General features: G+C 43.5%; 1 protein-coding gene across 2 annotated transcripts in view; it reads left to right on the forward strand.

Annotated features, from left to right (window-relative positions):
* uggt2 (UDP-glucose glycoprotein glucosyltransferase 2) overlaps positions 1 to 27,768 on the forward strand; it is a 400,098-nt gene that overhangs the window by 347,069 nt on the left and 25,261 nt on the right. For both annotated transcript variants that reach the window (XM_078545909.1, XM_078545910.1), the window contains exons 33-38: positions 3,513 to 3,614; positions 7,845 to 7,929; positions 9,905 to 10,087; positions 11,544 to 11,704; positions 13,153 to 13,267; positions 24,932 to 25,048. In XM_078545909.1, coding sequence (XP_078402035.1) covers positions 3,513 to 3,614; positions 7,845 to 7,929; positions 9,905 to 10,087; positions 11,544 to 11,704; positions 13,153 to 13,267; positions 24,932 to 25,048 — 763 coding nt within the window. The remainder of the gene's footprint in view (positions 1 to 3,512; positions 3,615 to 7,844; positions 7,930 to 9,904; positions 10,088 to 11,543; positions 11,705 to 13,152; positions 13,268 to 24,931; positions 25,049 to 27,768) is intronic.

Consider the following 27,768-nt stretch of genomic DNA (forward strand, 5'->3'; position numbering starts at 1 on the left):
CCCCCACACACACACACCCCCTCCCTCCCCCACAAACACACACACACACACACACACACACACCCCTCCCTCCTCCCACACACACACACACCCCTCCCTCCTCCCACACACACACACACACCCCTCCCTCCTCCCACACACACACACACCCCTCCCTCCTCCCACACACAACCCCCACTCCTTCCACACACAACCCTCCCTCCTTCCACACACATACACACACCCCTCCCTCCTCCCACACACATACACACCCCTCCCTCCTCCCACACACACACACACCCCTCCCTCCTCCCACACACAACCCTCCCTCCTCCACACACAACCCTCCCTCCTTCCACACACATACACACACCCCTCCCTCCTCCCACACACATACACACACCCCTCTCTCCTCCCCCACACACACACACCCCTCCCTCCCCCACAAACACACACACACACACACCCCTCCCTCCTCCCACACACACACACACACACACCCCTCCCTCCTCCCACACACACACACACCCCTCCTTCCTCCCACACACATCCCTCCCTCCTCCCACACACACACACACCCCTCCCTCCTCCCACACACACCCCTCCCTCCTCCCACACACACACCCCTCCCTCCTCCCACACACACCCCTCCCTCCTCCCACACACACACCCCTCCCTCCTCCCACACACACACCCTCCCTCCTCCCACACACACACACACACACCCCTCCCTCCACCCACACACACACACACCCATCCCTTTCCCACACACACACACACCCCTCCCTCCTCCCACACACCCCTCCATCCTCCCACACACACACACACCCCTCCCTCCTCCCACACACACACCCCTCCCTCCTCCCACACACACACACCCCTCCCTCCCCCACACACACACACACACCCCTCCCTCCTCCCACACACACACACACCTCCCTCTCCCACACACCCCTCCCTCCTCTCACACACACACCCCTCCCTCCTCCCACACACACACCCCTCCCTCCTCCCACACACACACCCCTCCCTCCTCCCACACACACTCTCCCTCCTCCCACACACACCTCTCCCTCCTCCACACACACACACCCCTCCCTCCTCCCACACACACACCCTCCCTCCTCCCACACACACACACACCCCTCCCTCCTCCCACACACACACACACCCCTCCCTCCTCCCACATACACACACACCTCCCTCCTCCCACACACACACACACACACACACACACACACACCCCTCCCTCCACCCACACACACACCCCTCCCTCCTCCCACACACACACACACACACACACCCCTCCCTCCACCCACACACACACCCCTCCCTCCTCCCACACACACACCCCTCCCTCCTCCCACACACACACACACCCCTCCCTCCTTCCACACACACACACACCCCTCCCTCCTTCCACACACATACACACACACACACCCCTCCCTCCTCCCACACACACACCCCTCCCTCCTCCCACACACACACCCCTCCCTCCTCCCACACACACACCCCTCCCTCCTCCCACACACACACCCCTCTCTCCCCCACACACACCCCTCTCTCCTCCATACACACCCCTCCCTCCTCCCACACACACACCCCTCCCTCCTCCCACACACACACCCCTCTCTCCCCCACACACGCGCATACACACACACACTTATCGCTCTCGCACAAACACACACACACACACACACACACACACATACATACACACAGTCTCCATATTTTAGTCTAGTTGTCAGTGTCTGTGATGACCTAGGATAAGAAGCCTGTACAACAAGCAGACAGGAGCAGAAATACAGCAAAGTTTGAAACCACCACTCACCTTTCTGGGTCAGCTCCATGCCCTTCCGGATTTTCCTGTGTGCAGTTAGTCACTGAGTTACACTTGCTGACCTCTGCCTGTGCCAGGACAGCATACAAATATGTTCTACATTTGACCCAGGGTTTTTAAAGAGTGTAAAAAACAGCAGTCACTTTTACAGCCTTTCCACTGTCACACATTTGCAACTTTCCCCTCCACCACATTGAGTAGTAGCCAACCAGAATCCCATTGGGCCACTATTCCAACTCTCCAACTTTCTATACTTTCCTCTCCAATGAGGCACATAGGAAGCCTTCACATCCCTGCCCACCCAACCACTGAAATAGGATTACTAACTCCCAATTTTCTACCTTCACCCACTGAAGTAGTTTCCCACCGCACACTTCTTCCTTTCCCTCACCCTCTCTCCTTTCCTCCCCTCCTTGTTACTTCTTCCTCTTCCCACCTCCCACATCCGTCCTCCCTTTCCCATTCACTCCTTAATCTTTCTTTTCTTCTTCCTTCTCTGTTACTCTCTCTTTAAACTTTCTCTACACTTTTCCCTTCGCTCTATTCCCTTTCTCTCTCTTTACCTCAATCTTACCTCTCTTTTACACCCTTATACACCCCAGCTCAATGCCTCTTCCTCCCCCACTCTCTCTCTTTGCCTTGGTCCAGTTATTCTCTAACCCCTTAGTCCTGTTTAGCCTGATGATAGCAATTGTTTTTGACTACACATGTGCAGTGTTACATGTGATCAAATGATGGATGAAATATTGAAAACTCCATTCATTTTTAAAATTTTAAATATCACATTATGTAATCAATACTACATCGCTGGGCAGTGATTGTATTTGAAATTGGAGACATTATAAGGATTTTTCTCGCGCTGTAAATTTTATGACTGAATTTCTGATGTGATTTGATAAATGAAAACTAATTTCCAAAAGTCATCATGCACACTTTTTCAGAGATCAGAACCTGATCGCTTTCACAGCCACACTGTGGCCAGAGTTTTACGCCCTGCTCAAAGAGGGGGCTGGAAGGTGGGAATAGATGTAAAATCGGGTGGGATGGCAAGGGGGTGAGGCACATGCCCATTGTCTACCTGCCTCCACTGATATTTTATCAGTAACGGGGTAGGTGTTGGGTAGCCCGCCTGCCCTTGGGCCAATTGAGGCCCTTAAGTGGCCACTGACCATCACCGCTGGTATTTTAACTGGCAGCAGTGGGGTGGTGAGGCCCAGGCCATGTTGCAAGGCTGTCAGGGATACTCTGGTAGCTTGGCTGCTGGCTCGAGATGGAGAGCCCCTTCTTTTCAGGCAACCTGTGTTCACTGGAGAACCCCCCCAGTGGAAAGGGCCAATCCCCTGGCTTGAACAAATGGGAAGAAATGGGGAAAAATGGGAAGAGGGATAATCAGTTGAGTAAATCTTATTTAAACATGACCATTTTTAATTTGGGCTATCCAGTGCAACAGCAATGGCAAATCGAATACAAGTATTTTCAATTCAGCTACATCAAATACCCATTGAGAGCTATTTAGTATGCTTGCTACAGCTTTGATCATATGTTCAGAAAAATAAATTTATGCTATGACCAGAGTTGAGGCCCAGAGCTTAAATTGTGTATCTCATTATGACCTCTGCTAATGTAAGTTCTGTGGAATTGTTTGAATTTTCATTTCAACTATCAAATGATTCCCTTTCCTGTGCTTCAGCTTTGCAGAAGGTTTCAGATCTGAACAGACTGAAAATAAAAAAGATGACATCCTTAATGTTTTCTCTGTGGCATCAGGACATCTGTATGAGCGATTTTTGAGGTTAGTTGGATGACAAAATAGTTCCAATATTAACTGTGGACTAGGATGGGTGCAGGAGAGACCAAAAAATCTGGTGTGGCTGAGAACATGGCAGCCGTACTGAACTTTTACTGACGCGATTTCGTTAACATATTGTATGGCTCCCTCCTGCCGGGCAGCTGGTCAACTGGTCAGCCCAGCCATTGAGGCTACAGCAGGGGCCCTTGGAAATAATCCCCAACATGGGGAAGGGCCTGGATTAGGGGGAGTGGGGAGCTGTCATTTGGGAGGGTTGAGGTGGGTGACTAGAGATTGGACTGGGGGAAGCTAAAAAGTCCCTTGAACAACCTGGGGAAGCACTCTTGCTGCTCCAGGCTGTTAAGAGTATGAAAGGAGACACTTAATCTTGGACAGCTGGTAGCAACTTGTATAAAAAAGGCCTCCTCATTTCTGGTTCTTTCGTAATTGCCTTAAACCTGAGTTCGCCAAAGTAAAGAGATTGTGATCAGTAACATAGTGGCAATACCAAGAAAATACCTAATTAACAAAGAATTAGAAACAATCTATATTTTTTTTATTCATTCATGGGATGTGGGTGTCACTGGCTAGGCCAGCATTTATTGTCCATCCCTAATTGACCTTGTTCAGAGGGCATTTAAGAGTCAGCCACATGTAGGCCAGGTAAAGAACATTAGTGAACCAGATGGGTTTTTGCAACAATCGATAATGGTTTCATGGTCCTCATTAGACTTCTAATTCTAGATTTTTATTGAATTCGAATTCCACCATCTGTTGTGGCAGGATTTGAACCTGGGACCTCAGGACATTAGCCTGGGTCTCTGGATTACTAGCCCAACGACAATACTACTACGCCATCGCCTCCCCTTATTATGTCTGAAACAAGGATAATAAGGGATCAGTCACATTGTTATGGGAATACTGCAGACTTCCAAATAGTGGAAGAGAGTCAGAGAGGGAAATATTTAGCCAAATCTACAAAATAGGTAAGAGGAAAACAGAATCATAATCATGGGGGATTTCAACAACTTCCAAATAAACTGGTAAGGAGAGGGGTAGAAGCAGAAAAGGGAATGGATTTCTTAGAGTGTGTAAAAGACTCTTATGATGCAGATTGTAAGAAGGGAGGAAGAGCCTAGTTCAAGACGAAGCAGCCGACTTAATCGACACCCCATCCACTACCTTAAATATTCACTCCCTCCATCATTGGCGCACAGTAGCTGCAGTATGTACCATCTACAAGATGCACTGCAGCAACTCACCAAGTCTCCTTTGACAGCACCTTCCAAATCCATGACCTCTACCACGTAGAAAAACAAGAACAGCAGGCACATGGGAACATCACTACCTTCAAGTTCCCCTCCAGGTCACACACCATCCTGAATTGGAGCTACATCGCTGTTCCTCCACTGTTGTTGAGTCAAAATCCTGGAATACCCTCACCATCAGCACTGTGGGAGTGCCTGCACCACATGACTGCAGTAGTTCAGGAAGGCAGCTCACCATCACCTTCTTGAGGGCAATTACGGATAGGCAATAAATGCTGACCTTGCCTGCGGTGTTCACATCCCAAGAACAAATAAAACAGCAATAATAATGGGAAATGAACTGGAGGACATAAAAAAGAATAAATAATAACTTCTAGGAAATAGTATTCACAATATCATAAGATCTAAGATGATGACTGAGATAAATGTTGCCCAAGTTTTTGCACTATATAACAAGGCCTGCCTCACAACTGTCTTTTAGATCCTTCCTTTCCATTTCAGTAGCAATTTCCTATTGCACAACACTCCACTGCACTTCTTCCAATTACACCATCCAGAACTAATTGTTGTTTAATTTCCAATCCCATATTTCCATCTTCTTCCGCCACTGACCCCAGGCATTCTCTTTCTCCAGGTCTTCACCTATAACCTTTACATTTTCACTCCGATCCACTTCCCTAGGCTTGTCCTCCCAGTATCCTTTGTCTCCCAGTGCTTTTCTCCAGTTCTCCAGATACTCAGTCATATTCTCATCGTCCCCATCACATAGCTTAGTTACATCTGCAAACATCATTGACCATGGCACTTATGTTTCACTTGCTGAATCACAGAATCACAGCGCAGAAGAGGCCCTTTAGCCCATCGAGTCTGCACCGACACATGGGAAACACCTGACCTACCTACCTAACCCCATTTACCAGCACTTGGCCCATAGCCTTGAATGTTATGACGTGCCAAGTACTCTTCCAGGTACTTTTTAAAGGATGTGAGGCAACCCGCCTCCACCACCCTCCCAGGCAGTGCATTCCAGACCATCACCACCCTCTGGTTAAAAAAGTTTTTCCTCACATCCCCCCCTAAACTTCCTGCCCCTCACCTTGAACTTATGCACCCTTGTGACTGACCCTTCAACTATGGAGAACAGCTGCTCCCTATCCACCCTGTCCATGCCCCTCATAATCTTGTACACCTCGATCAGGTTGCCCCTTAGTCTTCTCTGCTTGAACGAAAACAACCCAAGTCTATCCGACCTCTCTTCATAACTTAAATGTTTCATCCCAGGCAACACCCTGGTGAATCTCCTCTGCACCCCCTGCAGTGCAATCACATCCTTCCTATAATGTGGCGACCAGAACTGCACACGGTACTCCAGCTATGGCCTCACCAAGATTCTATACAACTCCAACATGACCTCCCTACTTTTGTAATCTATGCCTCGATTGATAAAGGCAAGTGTCCCATATGCATTTTTCACCACCCCACTAACATGCCCCTCCACCTTCAAAGATCTATGGACACACAGGCCAAGGTCCCTTTGTTCCTCAGAACTTCCTAGTGTCATGCCATTCATTGAATGCTTCCTTGTCAAATTACTCCTTCCAAAGTGTATCACCTCACACTTTTCAGCGTTAAATTCCATCTGCCACTTATCTGCCCATTTGATCATCCTGTCTATATCTTCCTGTAGCCCAAGACACTCAACCTCACTGTTAACCACCCGGCCAATCTTTGTGTCATCCGCAAACTTACTAATCCTACTCCCCACATAGTTATCTATGTCGTTTATATAAATGACAAATACTAGGGGACCGAGCACAGATCCCTGTGGTACACCACTGGACACTGGCTTCCAGTCACTAAAGCATCCTTCTGTCATCACCCTCTGTCTCCTACAACTGAGTTAGAACAGTCATGACAGTTGGGAAGAGGAAGGGGCTCAGTGCCAATCCTTAGTACAATTTAACTTTGATTTTGAAACTCTTACTCCCCCCCACACTACTTCATACTCTTGTCTGGTACTCCTTGTACACGTCCTATAATCATCATATGTACTTCCCAGGGACTTCACAAATTCTAGCATCTCCAATCTTCCTCCCTAGGCACTGGTCATCCCAGGGATGAGGGAATTCAGTTATGTGTAGAAAATAGAAAAGCTGGGATTGTTCTCCTTTGAACAAAGAAGGTTTAAGGTAGATTTCATTAAGGTGTTCAACATTGTGAGGGGTTTTTGTCAAGTTGATGGGGAGAAACAGTTTCCACTTGCAGGACATTTGGTAACCAGAGCAGACAGGTTTAAGATAATTGGCAAAAAAACCAGGATGGGATTGGACAATTTCTTTTACTCAGTGAGTTGTTATGATCTGGAATGCATTCCCTGAAAGAATGGTTCAGATTCAATACTAATTTTCAAGAGAAGTGTTTACATGCTTAAGTAAAAATTTGCAGGACTAGGGGGAAACATCAGGGTAATGGGACCTCTTTCAAAGGCACAATGTTTTGAATGGCATCATTTTCTGCTATATGATTCTCTGGAGTCAAATTGTGCATCTTTGAGAATTCAGTAGGGCATGTTATTGAATATTCCTGTAGGATTTTAATTGCATTTATTAGAGCAGCTTCCATATATAAATACAAATTGGAATGAAATGAAAATTGTATCACATAGGTGTCTTAATCTAGAGAAAACACCAAAACAAGGGTAAGTTCCTCCACTAACTTATTTAACTTTAAAGCTTTTTCTGGTTTGTATTCCATTATTTTCCATAATAATTTATGCTATAGTTCAACTTCATTTTCTTGATTAGATAATATTTTGACTGTTGCAAAATAGAGTATGTTATATAACTTTCATTCTGAATAATTCATTGCACCTCACAGCCCATACCATTTTATGTATTTAAGGTGCATTGGCAACATGCAGATGTTAAAATGTTAAATTCTTTACTTTTTACATTTATATTTTCAGAATTATGATGCTTTCTGTGTTAAAACACACCAAATCCACTGTCAAGTTCTGGTTTTTGAAGAATTACCTATCTCCTACTTTCAAAGTAAGGGAACTTTGATATTCAGTACACTGGACAAAATACAGTAACAGAAAATGTTGGAACAGCTTAGCAGGTTAGGCAGCATCTATAAAGAGAAGAGACAAATTAACATTTTGAGTGTGCAGATCCTTCATCAGAACTGACCTGCTGAGTGAACAAAGAACAAAGAAAAGTACAGCACAGGAACAGGCCCTTCAGCCCTCCAAGCCAGCGCCGATCATATTGCCCGTCAACTAAAACATTTTGCACTTCCGGGGTCCGTATCCCTCTATTCCCATCCTATTCATGTATTTGTCAAGCTGCCTCTTAAACACCACTATCGTACCTGCTTCCACCACCTCCTCTGGCAGCGAATTCCAGACACTCACTACCCTCTGTGTAAAAAAATTTGCCCCGCACATCTCCTCTATAGTTTTCTCCTCTCACCTTAAATCTATATCCCCTAGTAATTGACTCTTCCACCCTGGGAAAAAGCTTCTGACTATCTACTCTGTCCATGCCATGAGTGTTTCCAGAATTTTCTGTTTTGGCTTCAGATTTTAAGCCTCTGGAATATTTTGCCTTATATTTATTGTAGATCACAGCTTATAAGTCGAACTAGCGTATAAGATGACCCAACTTTCGCTCAAAATAATGTTTGTGCATGTGCTTGCCATATAAGTCGATGCCCCTGCCTCCTTTTCAACCGTAGCATGCTATACTTGCATTAGTAGTCAGCCTCAATTTTATGCACCACAAATTCATATTTTACTTAAGTTATAGCTGGACACAAGGGATTGAGCTTATGATACTGGCTTTGAGGCAAATATGCACGGGAGTTTAAGACACACCCACACAGAGTGGACCCCGTGTGGGGAACGGCAAAGAGAATTGAGTCTTCCAACAAAACGAATTAGAGCTGGTTTCAAGCTAAAAGTTGTAAAATTTGCTAATTCATCAAATAACTGTGCTGTGCAATTCAGTGTTAGTGAAAAACTGGTGCAAGAATGGGAGAAGCACAAATCCTCCTGAAGAAGCTGCCTAAGACCAAATGTACCATGAGAACCAAGGCCAGCCACTGGCCTGACCTTGAAAAGGCCTAAATAACAAATGCAACTTAATAGTGTGGGACATGTTCAGATCCCATACATTGAGATCAAGGGGCACCTACGAAGAAATAATACCCACATTGCAGTTATACCAGGGGGCCTAACATCCATAGTTCAGTCTTTGTGTGCCTCGATAAGTCATTCAAGGATCATGTTCCTGTCGAATCGTATAGGTGACAGAGAAAAAACCTTCACAAAGAATGGAAATATGTGCACAGCCCCACTTGATGTTTTGTGTGGTTTCGTCATCAAATCATGGGATGCAACTAATGCACAAACTGTCGTAAGATGGATCAAAAAATGTAGAATATCCAATTCAATAGATGGTGAGGAAGATGATTTGTGATGGAGGGATGATTCTGAAACTGATCCAGAATGGGATCCTTACAATGATGCCATAGCTTTAGTGACTCGGAATGAATTCTTTGCGCAGATGCCAAAGAAAATGAATTTGATGTGTTTTAAAATTCTTCCATTGCAGTTAAAGGTATTTTGTCCAAGTAATTTATTCAATAAACCATGCCACACTAAGTTAATATGAATTACCAGTGTTGTTTTTTCTTACATATCAAAATGCCAACTACCCACATCAGCAGTTCATATTTTGTACTCAGTGCATAAGTCGACCCCCATTTTTGGAATGATTTTTGGAGGCTTCAAAGATTGACTTATATGCTGACATCTGTGGTAACAGTATTTCATTGTGTTTGGTTTCCTTAACCACATTTTGTATGTAAACCTTACACTAATAGATACAAATGACACTAATTGGAGTAGCTACTCAAAATAACGTTCTTTCTTGTAATTATCATGTTACATACTTGTTTGTATTCTGGATACTGTTTTATAGAAGAAAAGACTTGCTTGACAATTTTGATTTCCTTACCTAGGAGTTCATCCCAGAAATGGCAAATGAATATGGATTCCAATATGAGTTGGTGCAGTACAAATGGCCTAGGTGGCTTCATCAGCAAACAGAGAAACAGAGGATAATTTGGGGCTACAAGATCCTTTTTCTAGATGTTCTTTTCCCATTAGCTGTTAACAAAATTATCTTTGTTGATGCTGACCAGGTAAATGTGTTTCTTTTGAATGGCGGCATGGCTCACATTAGGATTGAATAGCCAAAATTTTTCTTGGGTCTGTATCCAGATAACATAAACTGCCTGGGCACCAAGAATATCAGAAAATGTGTGAGTTTTGAGTGCAGTACATTGTAACACAGTAATATGTGCAGGAGTAGACAGTACAGCCCCTCAAGCCTGCTCCACCATTAAATAACAATGTGGCTAATCTTTGACCTCAATCACACCTTCCCAACCACTCCCCATATCCCTTGATTCTCCAAGAGTCCAAGAAGCTATTTCAACTTTGAATGTACTCAATGACTGAGCATCCTCAGCCCTCTGTGGTAGAGAATTCCAAAGATTCACAACTCTCTCAGTGAAGACATTCCCCCTTTTCTCCCTTATCCTGAGACTATGTTCCCTAGTTCAGTTTAGACTCTCCATTCAGGGAAAAGAGCCTCTTAGCATCTGCCTTGTCACCCCCCCCCCTCAGAATCTTATATGGTTTCAATTAGATCATCTATCATTCTTTAGAGAACATAGGCCCACTCCAGTCAACCTAAAAGACAATCCTGTCATCCCAGAAATCAATCTAGTTAACCTTTGTTGCACCCCTTCTAAAGCCAGTATATCCTTACTCCAAAATTGCACACACTGTGGTCTCACCAAAGCCCTGTGCAATCGCAGCAAGACTCTATTTTATCCTTGTATTCTAACTTCCTTGCAATGAAGGCCAACATATTATTTGCCTTCCTAATTGCTTACTGTACCTGCATGTTAACTTTCTGTGTTTCTTCTAGGAGGACACTCATGTCTCATGTTTTAAAAAAATATTCTGGTTTTTTTTCCTACCAAAGCGAATAACCTCTCATTTTCCCGTATTATGCTCCATCTGCCACTTTATTATTCACTCACTTAACTTGTCTATATCCCTTTACAACCTTACTGTCCCACCTAGCTTTGTATCATCATCAAACATGGGTCTCAGCACCTTCATCTAAATCATTGATGTAGAATGAATGGTGAGGCCCCAGAATGTATTCTTATGGCAATCCCACTATTTACAGTCTAACAACTTGAAAATGCCCTGTTGTCTCTACTCTCTGCTTTTTGTCCATTAACCATTTCTAACTTGGTTCGATAAAAAACAAAACAACAACAAGGTTAATTAGGTTTTTTTATTTTTATTGTTTAAATATCTATTCTTCAAATGCTTTAGTTGGGTTAATTTTTTCCTAACATTGAAAGCTTCCATCTTGTCTCAAATTTAATGCATTTTCAGTACATCGTCATATTTTCCTAGCTCTAATCTTATATATCTTAAATCATTTGCTTATGATATCATACAAGACACTTCTCCTTTCTCAAAGTAAGCACAGTCTTTCTTTAAAAATTGTTAAATATTGCTCATTTAATGAAGCAGTTGTTAGTATTAAATATTTACTTTTATTCTTTCCTCTAGATTGTGAGAACAGATTTAAAAGAACTACTTGATTTGGATTTAGAAGGTGCACCCTATGGATACACACCATTCTGTGACAGCCGTAAAGAAATGGATGGTTACCGTTTTTGGAACTCAGGATACTGGGCCTCACATTTGGGAGGTAGAAAGTACCACATAAGGTATAATCTATAATCATAACAATCATAACAAGAGTACCTCAAATCTGAAAACCGCTGGTGTCCGAAAACTGGACATTTTTTTCCCGTGCACCAGGGAACCTTACCCCAACCCGACCTCGCTCTGTAATGTTCGGGGAGTTGCCGAGTACTGATGGGCTACATGCATCTGATGTTTCCCACGCTCCAGTGAACCTTGATCCCACTGGACTCAATGCAGATGTAGCAGAGACGTTTGAACTCACCCGGGAAGAACAAAAGACTCTTGGAGAATCCAAAGATTTAGTTAGGTATTTTACTTGGGATCAGGACGTATGCCTATTCTTGCAACAGTATTGTGTTCTGATGACATTAAGGCCACCCAAATAGAAGCCCACAGGCTTAAATTCAAACATTGCACTTGATTCCCAAAAGCCTTTACATTCCATGGGCACTGGTTGCCCTCTTGCAGCTGGCCCATGTCAGTTCAAAGAGAGTTATTAAAGGGTACTGTGCAATCTTGCATGAATAAAAAGCAAATAGTTTTCAGTTATAACAACAGGGTATTTCCATTTGATTGATCTTTTCTCATTTTAAATGATGTAAGGAAGTGGGGGAGGCATGAAAGAGCTATTAAATCCAATGCGTGAAAAGTGAATTAATATCAGCAGCGACATGGACATTAACCTAAAGTGCTTTGCAATCATATCAGTTAGTTTTCCTGCATCCCCTATTCATTAAATTAAGGCATTTTGATTTGAATAAAGAACATTCCAATGCTTTTGTAAAAATCCTAAATCCGTAATGGACTTTGTCCTGAGGTTGCTGGATTTGAGGTACTCTTTCTCTACCAGATTTTGTCTGTCCAGACGGTTTCTGAAAGCTCATTAGGAATGTATTACTGCATTTTAGGTACCATTTAAAAAAAACACCAATTTTATTGCCTGGTGAGTGTTGCACGGAAAGTAGAAGTGTTTTGTGTTTTTTTAATTGATTAAGCTGTGAGTGTCAATGGCAAGACTAGTATTTATTGAGTATCCCTAGTTGCCTTTGAGAACGTGGTGGTGGGCTGCCTTTTGAAGCATTGCAATAATGTGATGCAACTGGGCCATTTGTTAAGCAGTTGACAGTTAACCAAAATGGTGTGGACTACGGTCAAATATAAGCCAAACTGGGTAAGAATTTCCTTCATTAAAAGACGTTAATAAACCTGATTTTTTTTTTTTTGCAACAATTCAATAGCTTCAGGGTGGTAAGCACACTCTTTAGTAGAGAAATGCTCTTTTCCTCATCATGATTTTGTTCATTGACCTGAGGATTTGTTAACATGATTTACTAAATTGATTGAACATTAGTCAGATTTTTTGATTTGAAACATTGACACAATTAATGATTGCATGGCTCTGGATATTTTAACTGTCTTACATGCTATGGTTATAATGAAGAATATCTGCAATTATCTCCTTTTTTAGTGCTTTGTATGTTGTGGATTTAAAGAGATTTAGGAAAATAGCAGCAGGTGATCGCCTCCGAGGTCAATATCAAGCACTCAGTCAGGATCCCAACAGTCTGTCTAACCTGGATCAGGTCAGTTTTTATTTAAATTGCTCATGAATACCATATATATGTTGTTGAAGATGGTCCTGTTTGGCTTTGGACAAAAAATGCAAAATCTGATTTTTTTGAATTCTTAATTATAAGTTTATTTGATGTTGATGATTTTATACAGTTATGCTTGAACATATTGAATCAACATGGGGGTGATTTTCGACATTGGCAGAAGCAATAAGTATTGGTCGGTGACTGCTTCCCTGTTTCAAGAAAAACTGATCCACTACACCAGATTTCTACCCCCACCTAAATTGAAAATTACCCCCTATACATCTTGCATCTTTTTTTTCCTTTCCTTCCAAGTGTTGCCTATTTATGTTCTTAGTAAATGAAAAGCTAGCTTTGGGAGATTCCACATCCCCCGATGGATACTCATTGTGATAGAGGTCGGACAGCAATATGCACTTTTTTGTGCAAAAAAATCAAGGTTAAGGCCTGAATTTCAGGTGATTGACATCTAGGTGTTCTGGAGACCTACCTGAAATGGATTAGACACATTGGGCAGAATTTTATGTTTGTCGGGGGGAGGGCCCGACCTAATCTCCGGCGGGTGGGGAGCCGATCCCCGCCAGTGAAGCGGGTCGCGCCGCCACTTCACGTGGGCGGGCCAATTAAGGCCTGCATGACATCTGGTGGGAAGCGCTAAGCACTTCCTGTGCAGGCGGGGGGATTCCCTAAAAGCGAGAGTGCGCTCTTTCGCACATGCGCACGAAAGAGCGCACATCTCCCTGAGGCTAAGTGCAGCCTCAGGGAGATCGCTTCCACTTTGAACAATATTAAAAATAGAAAAAAAAAATTCCCTAACATGTCCCCCTCATGTGACAATGTCACATGAGATGGGACATGTTCATAATTTACAGGTTAACTTTATTAAAATTTTTAACATCCTGCATGAAACCTCATCCCACCTGTGGATGAGGTTTCATGTTTTCTCTATTTGCCGCCGGGGCTCCTGGCCTGCCCGCCAACCTTAAGGTTGGACGGGCAGGTCCTTTAATTGTTTAAATGATCCTGTCAATGGCCTCAATTGGGCCTCAAATTTAAATGGGGTGGGATGACGTCAGGGGTTCCGCCCGACGTCACCCTGCATCATTTTATGCGTCGGTGAGCGGGCCCCGCCCCCTGCACGCTGACGGCAAAACTCTGCTCATTGCGTCATAGAGTCATGGAGTTATACAGCACAGAAACAGGCCCTTCAGACCATCATGTCCATGCCGGCCATCAAGCACCTATCTATTCCAATCCCAATTTCCAGCACTTGAACTGGACCCCTGTATGCTATGGCATTTTAAGTGCTCATCTAAATATTTCTTAAATGTTGTGAGGGCTCCTGCCTCTACCACCCCCTCAGGCAGTGTGTTCCAGATTCTAACCACCCTCTAAACCTCCTGCCCTTTACCTTAAATCTATGCCCCCTGGCTATTGACACCTCTGCGAAGGGGAAAAGATTCTTCCTATCTACCTATCTGTGCCCCACATAATTTTGTATGGCACTATCAGGTCCCCACTCAGCCTTCTCTGCTCTAAGAAAAACAACCGTAGTCTATCCAGTCTCTCTTCATAGCTGAAATGCTCCAGCCCAGGCAACATCCTGGTGAATCTCCTCTGCACCCCCTCCAGCGCAATCACATCCTTCCTATAGTGTGGCGACCACAATTGCACACAGTACTCGAGCTGTGGCCTAACTAGCATTTTATACAGCTCCGACATAACCCCCCCTGCCCTTATATTCTATGCCTCAGCTGATAAAGGCAAGTATCCCATATGCCTTCTTAACCACCTTATCTACCTTGCTGCCTTCAGGGATCTATGGACATGTACACCAAGGTCCCTCTGATCCTCTGTACTTCATAGAGTCCTGCCATTCATTGTGTACTCCCTTGCCATGTTAGTCCTCCCAAAATGCATCACCTCACACTTCTCAGGATTGAATTGCATTTGTCACTGCTCTGCCCATCTTACCAGCCCATCTATATCATCCTGTAATCTAAGGCTTTCCTCCTCACTATTTACAAGACCACCAATTTTCATATCAACTGCAAATTCACTAGTCATACCTCCTATATTCACGTCTAAATCATTAATGTACACTACAAATAGCAAGGGTCTCAGCACCGATCCCTGTGGCACACCACTCGTCACAGGCTTCCAATTGCAAAAACAACCTTCGACCATCACCCTCTGTTTCCTGCCACTAAGCCTATTTTGGATCCAATTTGTCAAATTGTCCTGGATCCCATGGGCTCTTACCTTCTTGACCATTCTCCCATGTGGGTCCTTATCAAAAGCCTTAGTGAAGCCCATGTAGACTACATCAATTGCACTACCTTCATCTACACAACTAGTCACCTCCTCAAAAAATTAAATCAAATTTGTCAGACATGATCTCCCCCTGACAAAGCCATGCTGACTATCCCTGATTAACCCCTGCCTCTCCAATTGGAGATTAATCATGTCCCTCAGAATTTTTCCAATAGTTTTCCTACACTGATGTTAAACTCACTGGTCTGCAATTACCTGGCTTATCCCTACTACCCTTATTGAATAATGGTACCACATTCGCTGTCCTCCAGTCCTCTGACATCTCTCTTGTGGCCAGAGAGGATTTGAAAATTAGTGTCAGGGCCCCTGCAATCTCCTCCCTTGCCTCACGTAGCAGCCTGGGATATATCTAACCTGGGCCTGGAGATTTATCCACTTTTAAGCCTGCTAAAATCGTTATACCTAAAGTATATCACAGCCCCCTTCCCTGATTTCTACACCTACGTCGTCCTTCTCCATAGTGAACACATAGTGAAAAGTAATCACTTAAAACCTCACCTACATGCTCCGGCTCCACGCACAGATTGCCACTTTGGTCCCTAATTGGCCCTACTCTTTCCCTGGTTATCCTCTTGCCCTTAATATATTTATAAAATGCCTTGGGAATTTCCTTTATCTTGCCCACCAGTGTTTTCTCATGCCCCCTCTTCGCTCTCCTAATTACTTTTTTAAGTACCCTCCTACACTTTCTATACTCCTTTAGGGCTTCTGCTGTTTTCAGCCCTCTGTATCTGCCATAGGCCTTTTTTTTTCCTTATCCAATCCTCTATATCCCTTGACATCCAGGGTTCCCTGAACTTGTTGGTCCTACCCTTCACCTTTACAGGAACATGTTGGCCCTGAATTCTCACTATTTCCTTTTTGAGTGACTCCGCTGGTCTGATGTAGACTTTCCTACAAGTAGCTGCTCCAAGTCCACTTTGGCCAGGTCCTTTCTTAACATATTGAAATCAGCCTTCCCCCAATTCAGGACCTTTATTTCCAGTCCATCTTTCTCCTTTTCCGTAACTACCTTAAATCTTACAGAGTTATGGTCACTATCCCCGAAATGCTTCCCCACTGACACTTCTACCACTGACCTGGCTTCATTCCCTAAGATTAGGTCCAGTACCACCCCTTCTCTTGGACGACTTTCTACGTGTTGGCTCAAAAAGCTCTCCTGTTTGCACTTTAAGAATTCTGCCCCTTCTAAGCCTTTTATGCTAAGACTATCCCAGTTAATGTTGGGGAAGTTGAAATCCGCTACTATTATTACCCTATTATTTTTACACTTCTCTGAGATTTTTATCTGCTCCTTTACCTCCCCCTGACTTTTTGGAGGCCTATAGTACACTCCCAGAAAAGAGACTACCCCCTTTTTGTTGTTAAATTCTACCCATATGGCCTCATTTGAGGACCTTTCTAAGATTCCATCCCTCCTTACTGCAGTAATTGACTCCTTGATCAATAATGCAATGCCACCCCCTCTTTTACACCCGTAAGATTCTATACCTGGAATATTGAGAATATTGAGCTGCCAGTCCTGCCCTTCCCTCAACCATGTCTCTGTGATAGCAACAATATCATATTCCCATGTGTTAATCAACGCCCACAATTCATCTGCCTTACTTGTAAGACTCCTTGTATTAAAATAGATGCAATCCAGCCTTGCATTATTTTCTTGTGCCTTAACAGATCTATATTTGCTCTGAATTCAAGCTGACTTAGTTTCTCTTCGATATTTGGCTGTGCATCACCCCCTACTCTACCCTGTATCCCATCACCCTGTCAAATTAGTTTTAAACCCCACTCCCAACAGCACTAGCGAACCTCCCCACAAAGATGTTGGTCCCGTCTGACTTGTACAGGCCCCACCTTCACCAGAAACAGGCCCAGTGATCCAGGAAACTAAAGCCCTCTCTCCTGCACCATCTCATCAGCCAAGCATTCATCCTCTCTATCCTCCTATTCCTATAGTCACTAGCACGTGGCACAGAGAGTAATCCAAAGATTACAACCTTTGAGATCCTGCTTTTTAATCTGCTACCTAGCTCCCTAAATTCTTGTTGCAGGACCTTATCCCTCTTTCTACCAATGTCATTGGTACTAATGTGAACCACGACCTCTGACTGTTCGCCCTCCCCCTTCAGAATACCCTGCAGCCGTTCTGTGACATCCTTGACCCTGGCACCAGGGAGGCAACACACCATCCTGGAGTCATGTCTACGGCAGCTGAAGCGCCTGTCTGCACCCCTCAGTATTGAGTCTCCTACCACTATTGCTCTTGCGCTCTTACTCCAACCCCTTTGGCGGCTGAGCCACCCACAGTGCCATGAACTTGCCTCTGGCTGCACTTTCCAGGGGAACCTTCACCCTCACCATTTTCCAACACAGAAAAACGTTTCTTGAGTGAGATGCGCTCTGGGGCTTTCCTGGCTACCTGCCTGCCCCCCCTTCTTCTGACTGGTAGTCACCTATTCCCTCTCTGACTACACTTCCTTAAGCTGTGGTGTGACCACATCTAAAAACGTGCTCTCCCCATAACCCTCAGCCTCGCGGTTGCACCGCTGTGTCTCCAGCTGATGCTCAAGCTGGTCAAGCCGGTGGCACTTCCTGCACATGTGGTCATCCAGACTGCAAGGAGTGTCTAAGAATTTCCACATGCTGCAGGCCACACAATACTGAGCTCCCTTGCCATACTTTTTGTTTGTTTTTAATTGAAAGACTGTTTCCTTAAATTTAAGCCAAGTAGAAAACTATTTAGTTTTTCTTTAAAAAAAGAACAAATGCTGAGACTCTTACCTTCTGTAATGTTGCTTTAAAGTGGAAAAAAAAACTTACCTACTAATCAGCTCTCTCCCTTGTCCTGACGTCATTCCTTTCAAATTCCAGCACCACTGAGTGTCTGGGTGAGAACCGGCTCCCTCACAGGTAAACTCCGCCCCGCTCTTTATACAGCCGCTCAGCTCCCTCACAGGTAAATTCTTGCTCTTTATATAGCTGCTCCTGTTCTTTATACAGCCGCTCCACTCCCACTCCACTCCCTCACAGGTAAACTCCCACTCTTTATACAGCCACTCCACTCTCACTCTTTTTTGTTGTTTTACCATTATTGTTTATTCAATTTCTTCTTATCCTAAAGTTACTAATTTAAAAATAATCAACAAGTGATAGTTACTCAGCTGCTAGTTTAAATCTAAAACAAAGCTGAAATATTCACCAGCCAATCACCTGCCTGCTCTTCTGTGATGTCACTCTTTGTTGTTTCAGTGTTGATTTAAATCGCTGTTTTGGCCATGCGAATCAGAGTCCTAATGCTGTTTATAGGAGCCTGATGCAAAAACTAGTTGTCATTCGATTGGAGCTTGCACTGTGCTTGCACCATCTAGTTCTTCAAGGTTTTCAACTGCCTAATCAATAGTCCTTCAATCGGCTTGTGCAAAAAAATCAAGATTAGGGGGCTGAATTTCAAGTCAGCGGCGTCTAGGTGATCCAAGATCTACCTAGCTCGACAGTGGAAGTGTCCAAAATTACAAAGGGCCCAACTAGCGAGCTGCATCCAGAAGCCCAACTGGCGTTCTCAGCTCACCAATTTTAGTCAAATTTGGCTTTGGTCTTTTGTCAACTTCTTTAGGTAGCTATTTGGGTCATGCCATCTTTTTTTGAGCTAGAAAGCAGTGCAAATTGAGTTTCTCCCCCGTTGTTTCATGTAGGGCTCCTACCTTAAATCATGTTTCCTATACAACAGAATCTTGGACTTAAGGCCAGGATTTTCCCCTCGGCGATTTGAGGAATCCCCGACATCATCCCGGTCCCTTTAAATTTTTAGAAAGGCGGGCGGACAGCGAAATCAGCTGTCCGCCCGCCGACCTGCCAATGGCCAATTAAGGCCATTGACAGGCTTGTTAAATTAATTAAAGACCTGCCCATCCAACCTTAAGGCTGGCGAGCAGGCCAGGAGCCCCTGCAGGCTTCTGATTATTCATGAAACTTCATCCACTGGAAAAACATGTCCGTTTTTTAAAAATGTAATAAATTTTAAGTGTTTATTATTAACATGCCCCATCTCGTGTGACATTGTCGCATGAGGAGGACATGTTAATAATTTTAATATTTTTCTATTTTTAGACTTTACTTACCTATCACTAATCTCCCTGAGACAGGACTTTGCCTCAGGGAGCAGTGCACTCTTTCGCGCGCATGTGCGTAAGAGCGCACTTTGACAGATGGGGAATCACTCCCCCCTCACCTCGCACAGGAATCGCATAGCGCTTCCTGTCGGACAGGCCGCTGGGTGGGCTTTAATTGGCCCGCCCACTCAAAATGGCAGCGGGCCCCGTTTCGGTGGTGGGGGTCGGCTGTCCACCCACCACCGAGCCGGTGGGGCCCGCCTGCCATCCGAGGGCAAAATTCTGCCCTAAATTACAAATTGGACAAATTTTGTATCCATTTGGTATGGTGCACTCAACAAGCTCCATACTTTAGAACGGACAGGCACATACTCTGAAATCAAAAGCAGTTTGTGGGGCTGGGCAGGTATATAAAAAATAAGATCATATGAATTTTACATTCATATCGTATGGTGGGAAACGGACATGTTTATTTCAGGTAGGATGTAAAAGTATTAGAATTCTCTGACCCAAACCCATTCTCACTTAAGTCTATAACAGAGGTTGGACGGTGGGGAGTGTCAGACTGTCAGCCTGCTATCAGGAGGCAGAGGAGTCATTTTAAATATTATAATGAGACTGTGTGCCTCAGATTGAATGTCCATTTTAAATTTCAATCTGGCTGTCCAGGTTTCCAGGCTTTGGGAAACTGGCAACTAAAGGAAGGCTTTTGCCCCAACACCCCTACAATGGGAGATTGGGGAGGGTCAACCAGAAGAGATAGAGTAGGGGCTAATCGAGATGAGCCAAGGGAGGGGGTGGGGAAGATCAGAGGGCTCATTGGTTGATGAGGGGATTAGGGGCTTAGAGGAATGAGGAAGAGTTTGGAGCTGGGATTGGGGTGGGGTGGGGAAAGTCATGGATGCTTCTCAGGCATGTACTTGAAGCCAGGAGGTAAGTATGAAGGTACTTACTCATGAATCCACCCAGTCCATATCCTCACCTCAAAAAGCCAGACTGACAACAATTAAAGTTGAAAAACAGCATGATAATGAGGCTCACAGCCTCACGGTCATATTTAAAATTCCAACCCATCTGTCTAACTTCCAGTTAAATCAGGAAATAGAGGGTTTGGAGGTGGATTTGGGACAGGAATCAGATTGCTAAAGCTTTAAATGCCCCATCCAACCAAAACCCGCCCATTGTTTCAAATTAAAATTCAGCACTGTGTCTATATTTTAAGGCATGCGAACTAATCCCTGGCACATGTAGTTTATTTATTAAACAAGAAGAGTTGATCTATATTACAATACCCTTTCATCCACAACTATACTTTTACAGATATTTACAGATTTGTAAGGATAACACAGGTTACAAATGCTATCTTATACTTTAATGTTCACAGTAGGTACACAGTCTATGTCAACCAATAGGCATCCTGTGGTCAGACACACCACACTCTGAAACCAAGTGACAGATGCCACCTGAAGCAGATGCTATGGATCTCTCCTCAACTCCCCCCAGGCGCTTGACACACCATGAGCCAACCGGTCTCACTGCACTCCGTCTTTCACACAAGGGTTTCCAATCTCCACTTTCCAAAGCCTCGCCTTGGAACCTTCTCCCAAACCGATGCTTTCTCTTAGACGCCTTCTGCAAGGGTTCACCTCCAGGGTTTCAAACTCTCCTTCCGAAGTTCCTCTTCCCCGGATCACCACATGCATTCAAGCTGTTTTCCATGAACCCTCTCTCACAGACTCAGCCGACAACAGTACCACTGCTTCACATGCCCATAGCAAAGAGGTGCAGACCTTCAGTTGTGTCTTTGGACCTTCTTGCCTCTTGCAAGCTGTTCTCGCTTTAAATCTGCTTTATGCAGCTTTTGTCTCTTTAAATCTGAAGTTTGAAGCCTTTCTCTCTGCCCCTCACTTTTCCAGGGTTACCGTCTCTCCTTCGGCTAGAAGGTCTTCTTGCGACTTTCTCCTGTTCCACCCCCCCTGGATTTGGGGGTCTTTTCTTTAGCTTGGTGCTTGCTATCTGTCCCTTTTGCTCCAGTCTCTCTCTGGCAGCTACTTTCAACCAACTTTAGCTTGGGACTGGCTATCTGCCCCTTCTAGGTTGTTTCTGCTTGACAGTTCTCTTCAAACCAACTGAACTCCAACAGCTTCTAAATCAAACTGCAGTTTCTAGCATTTCTGTGTGTGTGCCTATGGGAGCGACCTGCCTCTCTGGACCCCTGTTGCTAGGCAACAGCCCAATACTTCCACTCTTGTTTGTTTAAGCTAGCTGCAACAGTTGTAAAAACCTCATTAGAAATGCAAGCACCTTTTAACGTGAAACTAAATCTCAATTCTTAAATCTTTCTTAACACTGATACAGAGATACAAATTAAACTTGAATTTTAAAGCTAAAACTCATTCCTAATACCAACAAATACCAATATAACTTACTTAAACTATCTCTATTTCCTAACATAACCTTGGCCTAACTACCTCCTCTGATCATTGTGGTATGGGTTGAAGAAACTCTAAATGAAATAACTCCCAGTTTTCTATTATATGGGTAGTTTTGTGATTCCTGGCGCTGGTATCCTCTGGCAGAAATGGCAAATAAAGGTAAAAGTGTTATTCAGGTCCCAAGGGTATCTGATTTTCTCAGAGTTGGGACAAATCTGGAGACCTTTAAAAATGGCAGGCAAAACCTGGACACAGAAGTCACACCCCATTTCCAGTCGATATAATTTTTATCGGCAGAGAAAAGGAATCGCTCAAGAAAAACACAAATCTCTGGTCATTTAAAAATAATGCTGAGTTTAAACAGACCCAATTTTCGCTGTCCCTAACCCTAACCCGCAGTGTGGGGGTCACGAATTTATTGAGGACATGATCTTGAAGGGTGGAACAGTCTATTTAAGTGTTATGATCTGAAGTCATTTAAATCCCCAGCTCTTTAGAAACCAAAAATTCCAGGCTGCAGCGATCAGAGTAAAAAAACACACACAGCTGGAGTGCATTGATTGACAGGACATCTGGAGTAGCTTTAGAAAAATGCATTACCATCTGTTTCTGCAGTTTCAGTAGGCTTCATTTATGACATTTCCCAAGGGCTGCTATAACGGCTGAGCCCTTCATGAATGTTTAGCTGAGTTTCTAAAGGCTCAAAACCACATATTTCAACAGGGGATGCTGAGTTCATATTTTGATTGTCAGTTTTAAGAGGCTATTAAAGGGTTAGCTGTCTTTAATATGGTTACTGAACACAAGAACACAAGAAGGGTAAACAAGAATAAGAGTAGCAAGAGTAGACCATGTGGCCCAACAAGCCTGCTGAACCATTCAATGCCATCATGGTTGATTTCGGGCTTCTTACTCTACTTTCTGATCCACTCCCCACACCTCTTGATTCCCTGAGAGTCCAAAAACTGTCTATTCCATCTTCAACCATGAAGCATTCAGAACCCTCTAGGGTAGAGAATTCCAAAGATTGACAACCCTTTGAGTAAAGTAATTGTGCCTCATCTCAATGATCCGTCCCTTACACTGAGATTGTGCTCTTGTGCTTTAGATTCCCTGAGCAGCGGAAACAATCTCTCAGTGTCAACCCTGTCAAGTCCCTTCACAATATTGTATGTTTTAATGAGATCATCTCTCATTCCTCTAAAGCCGAGAGAATTTGACCCAATTTGCTCAGTTTCACATCATAGGACAACCTTCTCATCCCAGGAACCAATTTAGTGAGCCTTTGCTGTACCGCCTCCAGTGCAAGTACATCCTTCCTTTAATATGGAGATCAAAACTGCACACAGTATTCCAGATGTGGTCTCACCAAAGCCTTGCACAACTGTAGCAAAATTTATTTATTCCAGTACTCCACCTCCCTGTGCAATAGAGGCCAACATGCTACTTGCCTTCCTCAATGCTTGCTCTACCTGCATGCTGACTTTCTATGTTCTTTGTATGGGCACACTTCTACTGAAGAAAGTTTGTTTTTATAACAGATTGACCACTTGAGGAGATTTAAAATCTTTGAATGAGTTTCATGAATCAAAGGCTTTTTTTTCTGTATCAAGTGTGTATGAGTGAGAGCTCTCATAGATTGTTAGAAGTTTATTATTTTTTCATCTCCACATGGCCCCTGAGGTCTGTCATAGTGGAAACTGGGTGAGTGGCTATGGAGGTGGCATGAGGGGGTGTGAGGTGCATGGAGTGGGCACGAGGTGGGGTAGGTGGTTGGGGGGGTGGTGAGGGCTAAAGACCCTAACAGTCTTTTATAAAACTGAGCTGAAATCTCAGAGAACCGAAGTTCTAACCAGCCTGACCTGATCACATCCCCACCGCCCTGGAGTGAAAATTGCATGTGATGGGACTCTTTCTGTCAAGGCGGGTCTGCCAAGTCAAGAAATTTCCTGACTGGAGATACCTACCTCAGTGGTGAAAAACCAGCCCCAAGTCAGCAATCGAAAGTGGCTGGAATAAGGAGTGGCAGCAGTTTTTTTTTTTGCTATCTACCAGTTTTTGAAGATGTCTCTATAGAGTGTATTTGTGACCAATGGACACATTATTGGATTTGTATTTATATGTATTCAGGCATTCATGTCAGTAATTAACATGGTTTGAAAAGCATTGAATTCATTTCTCAGTCCAACATTCACTAATCTGCAGGTAGATTTATTGGGCAATATTTAGGGCCAGGGTTTTCTCTTACATGATTTGTTGATGTGAGTAATGCAAAAGTCTGACACAATAATGTCAATGACACAGCATTTGCACACTGAACTCTCCAAGCTCTAGAATTGAAAGCTCTGAAATAAAATAGAATTCTCTTGCAAGAATTCAGCCTGCATTAGAGCAAGAATACCCATTTTGCGTTAGGCTAATTAAAAAATATTTCTTTGTTATTCTTGACAATTATTTTAAAAAAATAACTGCAAGTGAATGATCTATCTCAGATTGGTTACAAGACACATTAGCAAGTTAAATTTAATTAGATTTAACAATGTTTCCAGGATTGAAGCATGTGTATTTACATATTTGGCTGCTTGAACCTTAAACACTACCTTATCTGATTAGGAGATAAATTCTATAGGTGCATAATTGTAATAAAACACCTAACTTCATTTCTTTTTCATTATTGTGACTGTTAATTCATCTATTTCTTATTGTTAAAAATACTGTTATGTTTATTTAGACCTCAAGGATTAATGCCATAATTTTGTTTTTCTTGCTTCCAGGATCTGCCCAATAACATGATCCATCAGGTGGCCATCAAATCCCTACCACAGGAATGGCTCTGGTGTGAAACCTGGTGCAATAATGAGTCCAAAAAGATGGCTAAAACTATAGACCTGGTGGGTAAAGTACCTGATGTCATAAATTACATTTTCTGAATTAACATCTTCTAAATGTACATCAAAAATAACTATTCTGTTTCATTAGTGGGTGACCACTGGTCACATCTCAGCCTTAGCTTTTCACTGTTTATAAATGAGTTGGCTGAAGGAACAGAGTTCCATCTTTCAAGTTTGCTGACAACACTAGGTTAGGTGGCAGATAAATAATGCAGATGGGATAATAAAGTTGCAAAAGGACATAGATTGATTAGTGAGTGGGGCATGGCAGATGGATTTTATTGTGGAAAGTGTGAGGCATCCACTTTAAACCCAAGGAAGACACATCAAGGTATTTTCTAAACTATGAGAAACTAGGAACTGTGGATGAGCAGAGAGATTTAAGGGTCCAAGCAGTGGGCAAAACATAACAACAGGCCAATAGAATGTTGGCCTTTATCTCAAGAAGGCTGGAATACATACAGGACAAAGCAGTGATATAGATGAACAGAGCTCTGTTTGCAACCTGTTTAGCATACTGCATTCAGTTCTGTGCACTGCACCTCAGGAAGATATATTGGTCTTGGAGAAGGTGCAATGTAGATTCACTAGAATGATATCATGGCTAAAGGGGTTAAGTTATGAGGACAGGTTGCATAGCCTAGGTTTCTATTCACTTGTGTATAGAAGACTAAGGGGCAATCTAATTGAGGCATTTAAGATGACTAAAGGATTTGATTAGGTAAATAGTAAGAAACCATTTCCCCTGGTGGCAGAGTTCAAAGCAAGGAGGCATAACCTTAAAATTAGAGATATGCCTTTTAGTGGTGATGTCAGAAGCACTTCTTGCCACAAAGGATAGCTGAAATCCAGAATTCTCTCCCCCAAAGAGCAGTTGAGGCGAGGTCAGTTAAAAATTTCAAACTGAGATTGATAGATTCCTATTAGGCAAGGCTATTAAGGGTTACGAATAGATGGAGTAACGGTACAGATCAGCCATGTCTAATTGAATAGGCTCACAGGGCTGAATAGCCTACTCCTATTCCTGTGCAGTTCTTAGGTATTTTTAGCCACTTAATTCTTCTCAAACTATGCACATGAAATTTTCGTTTGGTAACGCAGAACTTGAATATTGCTGAAAAAAGAGACATCGAAGCTTTTTATCTTGCACTCATCATGACACTTTGCAAGAATACCAATATAAGGGGAAAACATCAATTTATACTGTACCAGAAGAGAGTGCTGATTGGTTGGCACGTGGACTCTAATTGATAGAGGCGTTGCCATGGAGGATGCACCTGTGATGGTGACTGACAGTTAACTGCCAAGCATTGTTTGAAATTTAAACCAGGCAGCTTTACCTTGATTGGTCAGAGCATTGCCCTGAGGAATGAGTTGACAAATGGCTCACTTATTTTGTTTAGCTGAAACAGGAGCAATGTGTGTACAAAAAGCTAAAAGCTACTGTGGATGCTGGAAATCTAAAACAAAAACAGAATTACCTGGAAAAACTCAGCAGGTCTGGCAGCATCGGTGGAGAAGAAAAGAGTTGACGTTTCGAGTCCTCATGACCCTTCGGCAGAACTGAAGTATAGTTAGGAGAGAGGTGAAATATAAGCTTGTCTAAGGTGGGGGCAACTAATACCTTGTTAGTCTTTCCACCCCACCCCCACTAGAGCTGTACCTTGAGTATCCTGCCATCCATTCTTAATTAGCACTTTTCTTAGATAATATCACCACCTTTAACACCTCTTTGATCCTTTTGTCTGTGACATCTTTTGATTATCTGCTCCTATCACTGCTTGCTTGTCCCCACAACCACCCCACCCTCAACTTCTCTCTCCCCCCGCCCCCCACCTTAGACCAGCTTATATTTCACCTCTCTCCTAACTATACTTCAGTTCTGCCGAAGGGTCATGAGGACTCGAAACGTCAACTCTTTTCTCCTCCACCGATGCTGCCAGACCTGCTGAGTTTTTCCAGGTAATTCTGTTTTTGCAATGTGTGTACATGTTCTTTCTGTCTGCAGGGCCCTGTGTATTAATATATGTAGCTTCCAGTACACGCAAGTGCACCACACTGTGAACCTGACTGACAATCTTAAATTGGTTGCCAGTGTAATTCTGAGCACATTGAGGATTATTCAGCAAATGTTGCCCAATCGCAGAATGTTGTACCCTGTGTTTTGAAGTTTGCAAGCACAGGCTGATTGGGTATGGTCTGTACCCTGCCCATTGCAAACAGCGGCTAGGGCATGTTGTTTGATATGATCCGTCAGTCTTTGGGATGTATGGCCTAGCATCAGACTGGCATTGAAATTCATATACCACACTACTAATTTGTTTGATAGACAGAATGCCTTTTTGGCTTGACAGCAGCATCCTGTTAATGGAGAATACCATTTGTGTTACTGCTGCATAGTAGCAGCGTTAAACAGCTAACTTCACCTATTGCTGAAATTTTTTGAGATACCTTGCCCTTCCAGGGTAATCTGAGGTAGACTAGGCACTTTTCAGGGCCGACAGTGATGGCCTTAGGCCCATTATTGAGTTTATGTGATATATAGCGCGAAATGATCTGATCAGGGTAGCTATTATTCTGTAGGATGCCTTTGATGCGCCCTATTTCAGCATCAAGCTTGCATCGTGAGCAAATAGTTTTACAAGGTTGCTGAGAAGACCAATTTTATAGCTTGTGGAACTGTAAGAGCTCCAATGCGTATATTGACCAACAAAGGTAGG

The sequence above is a fragment of the Cetorhinus maximus genome, chromosome 7, assembly GCF_964194155.1.
Source record: "Cetorhinus maximus chromosome 7, sCetMax3.hap1.1, whole genome shotgun sequence".
In the NCBI taxonomy this organism is placed as follows: Eukaryota; Metazoa; Chordata; class Chondrichthyes; order Lamniformes; family Cetorhinidae; genus Cetorhinus; species Cetorhinus maximus.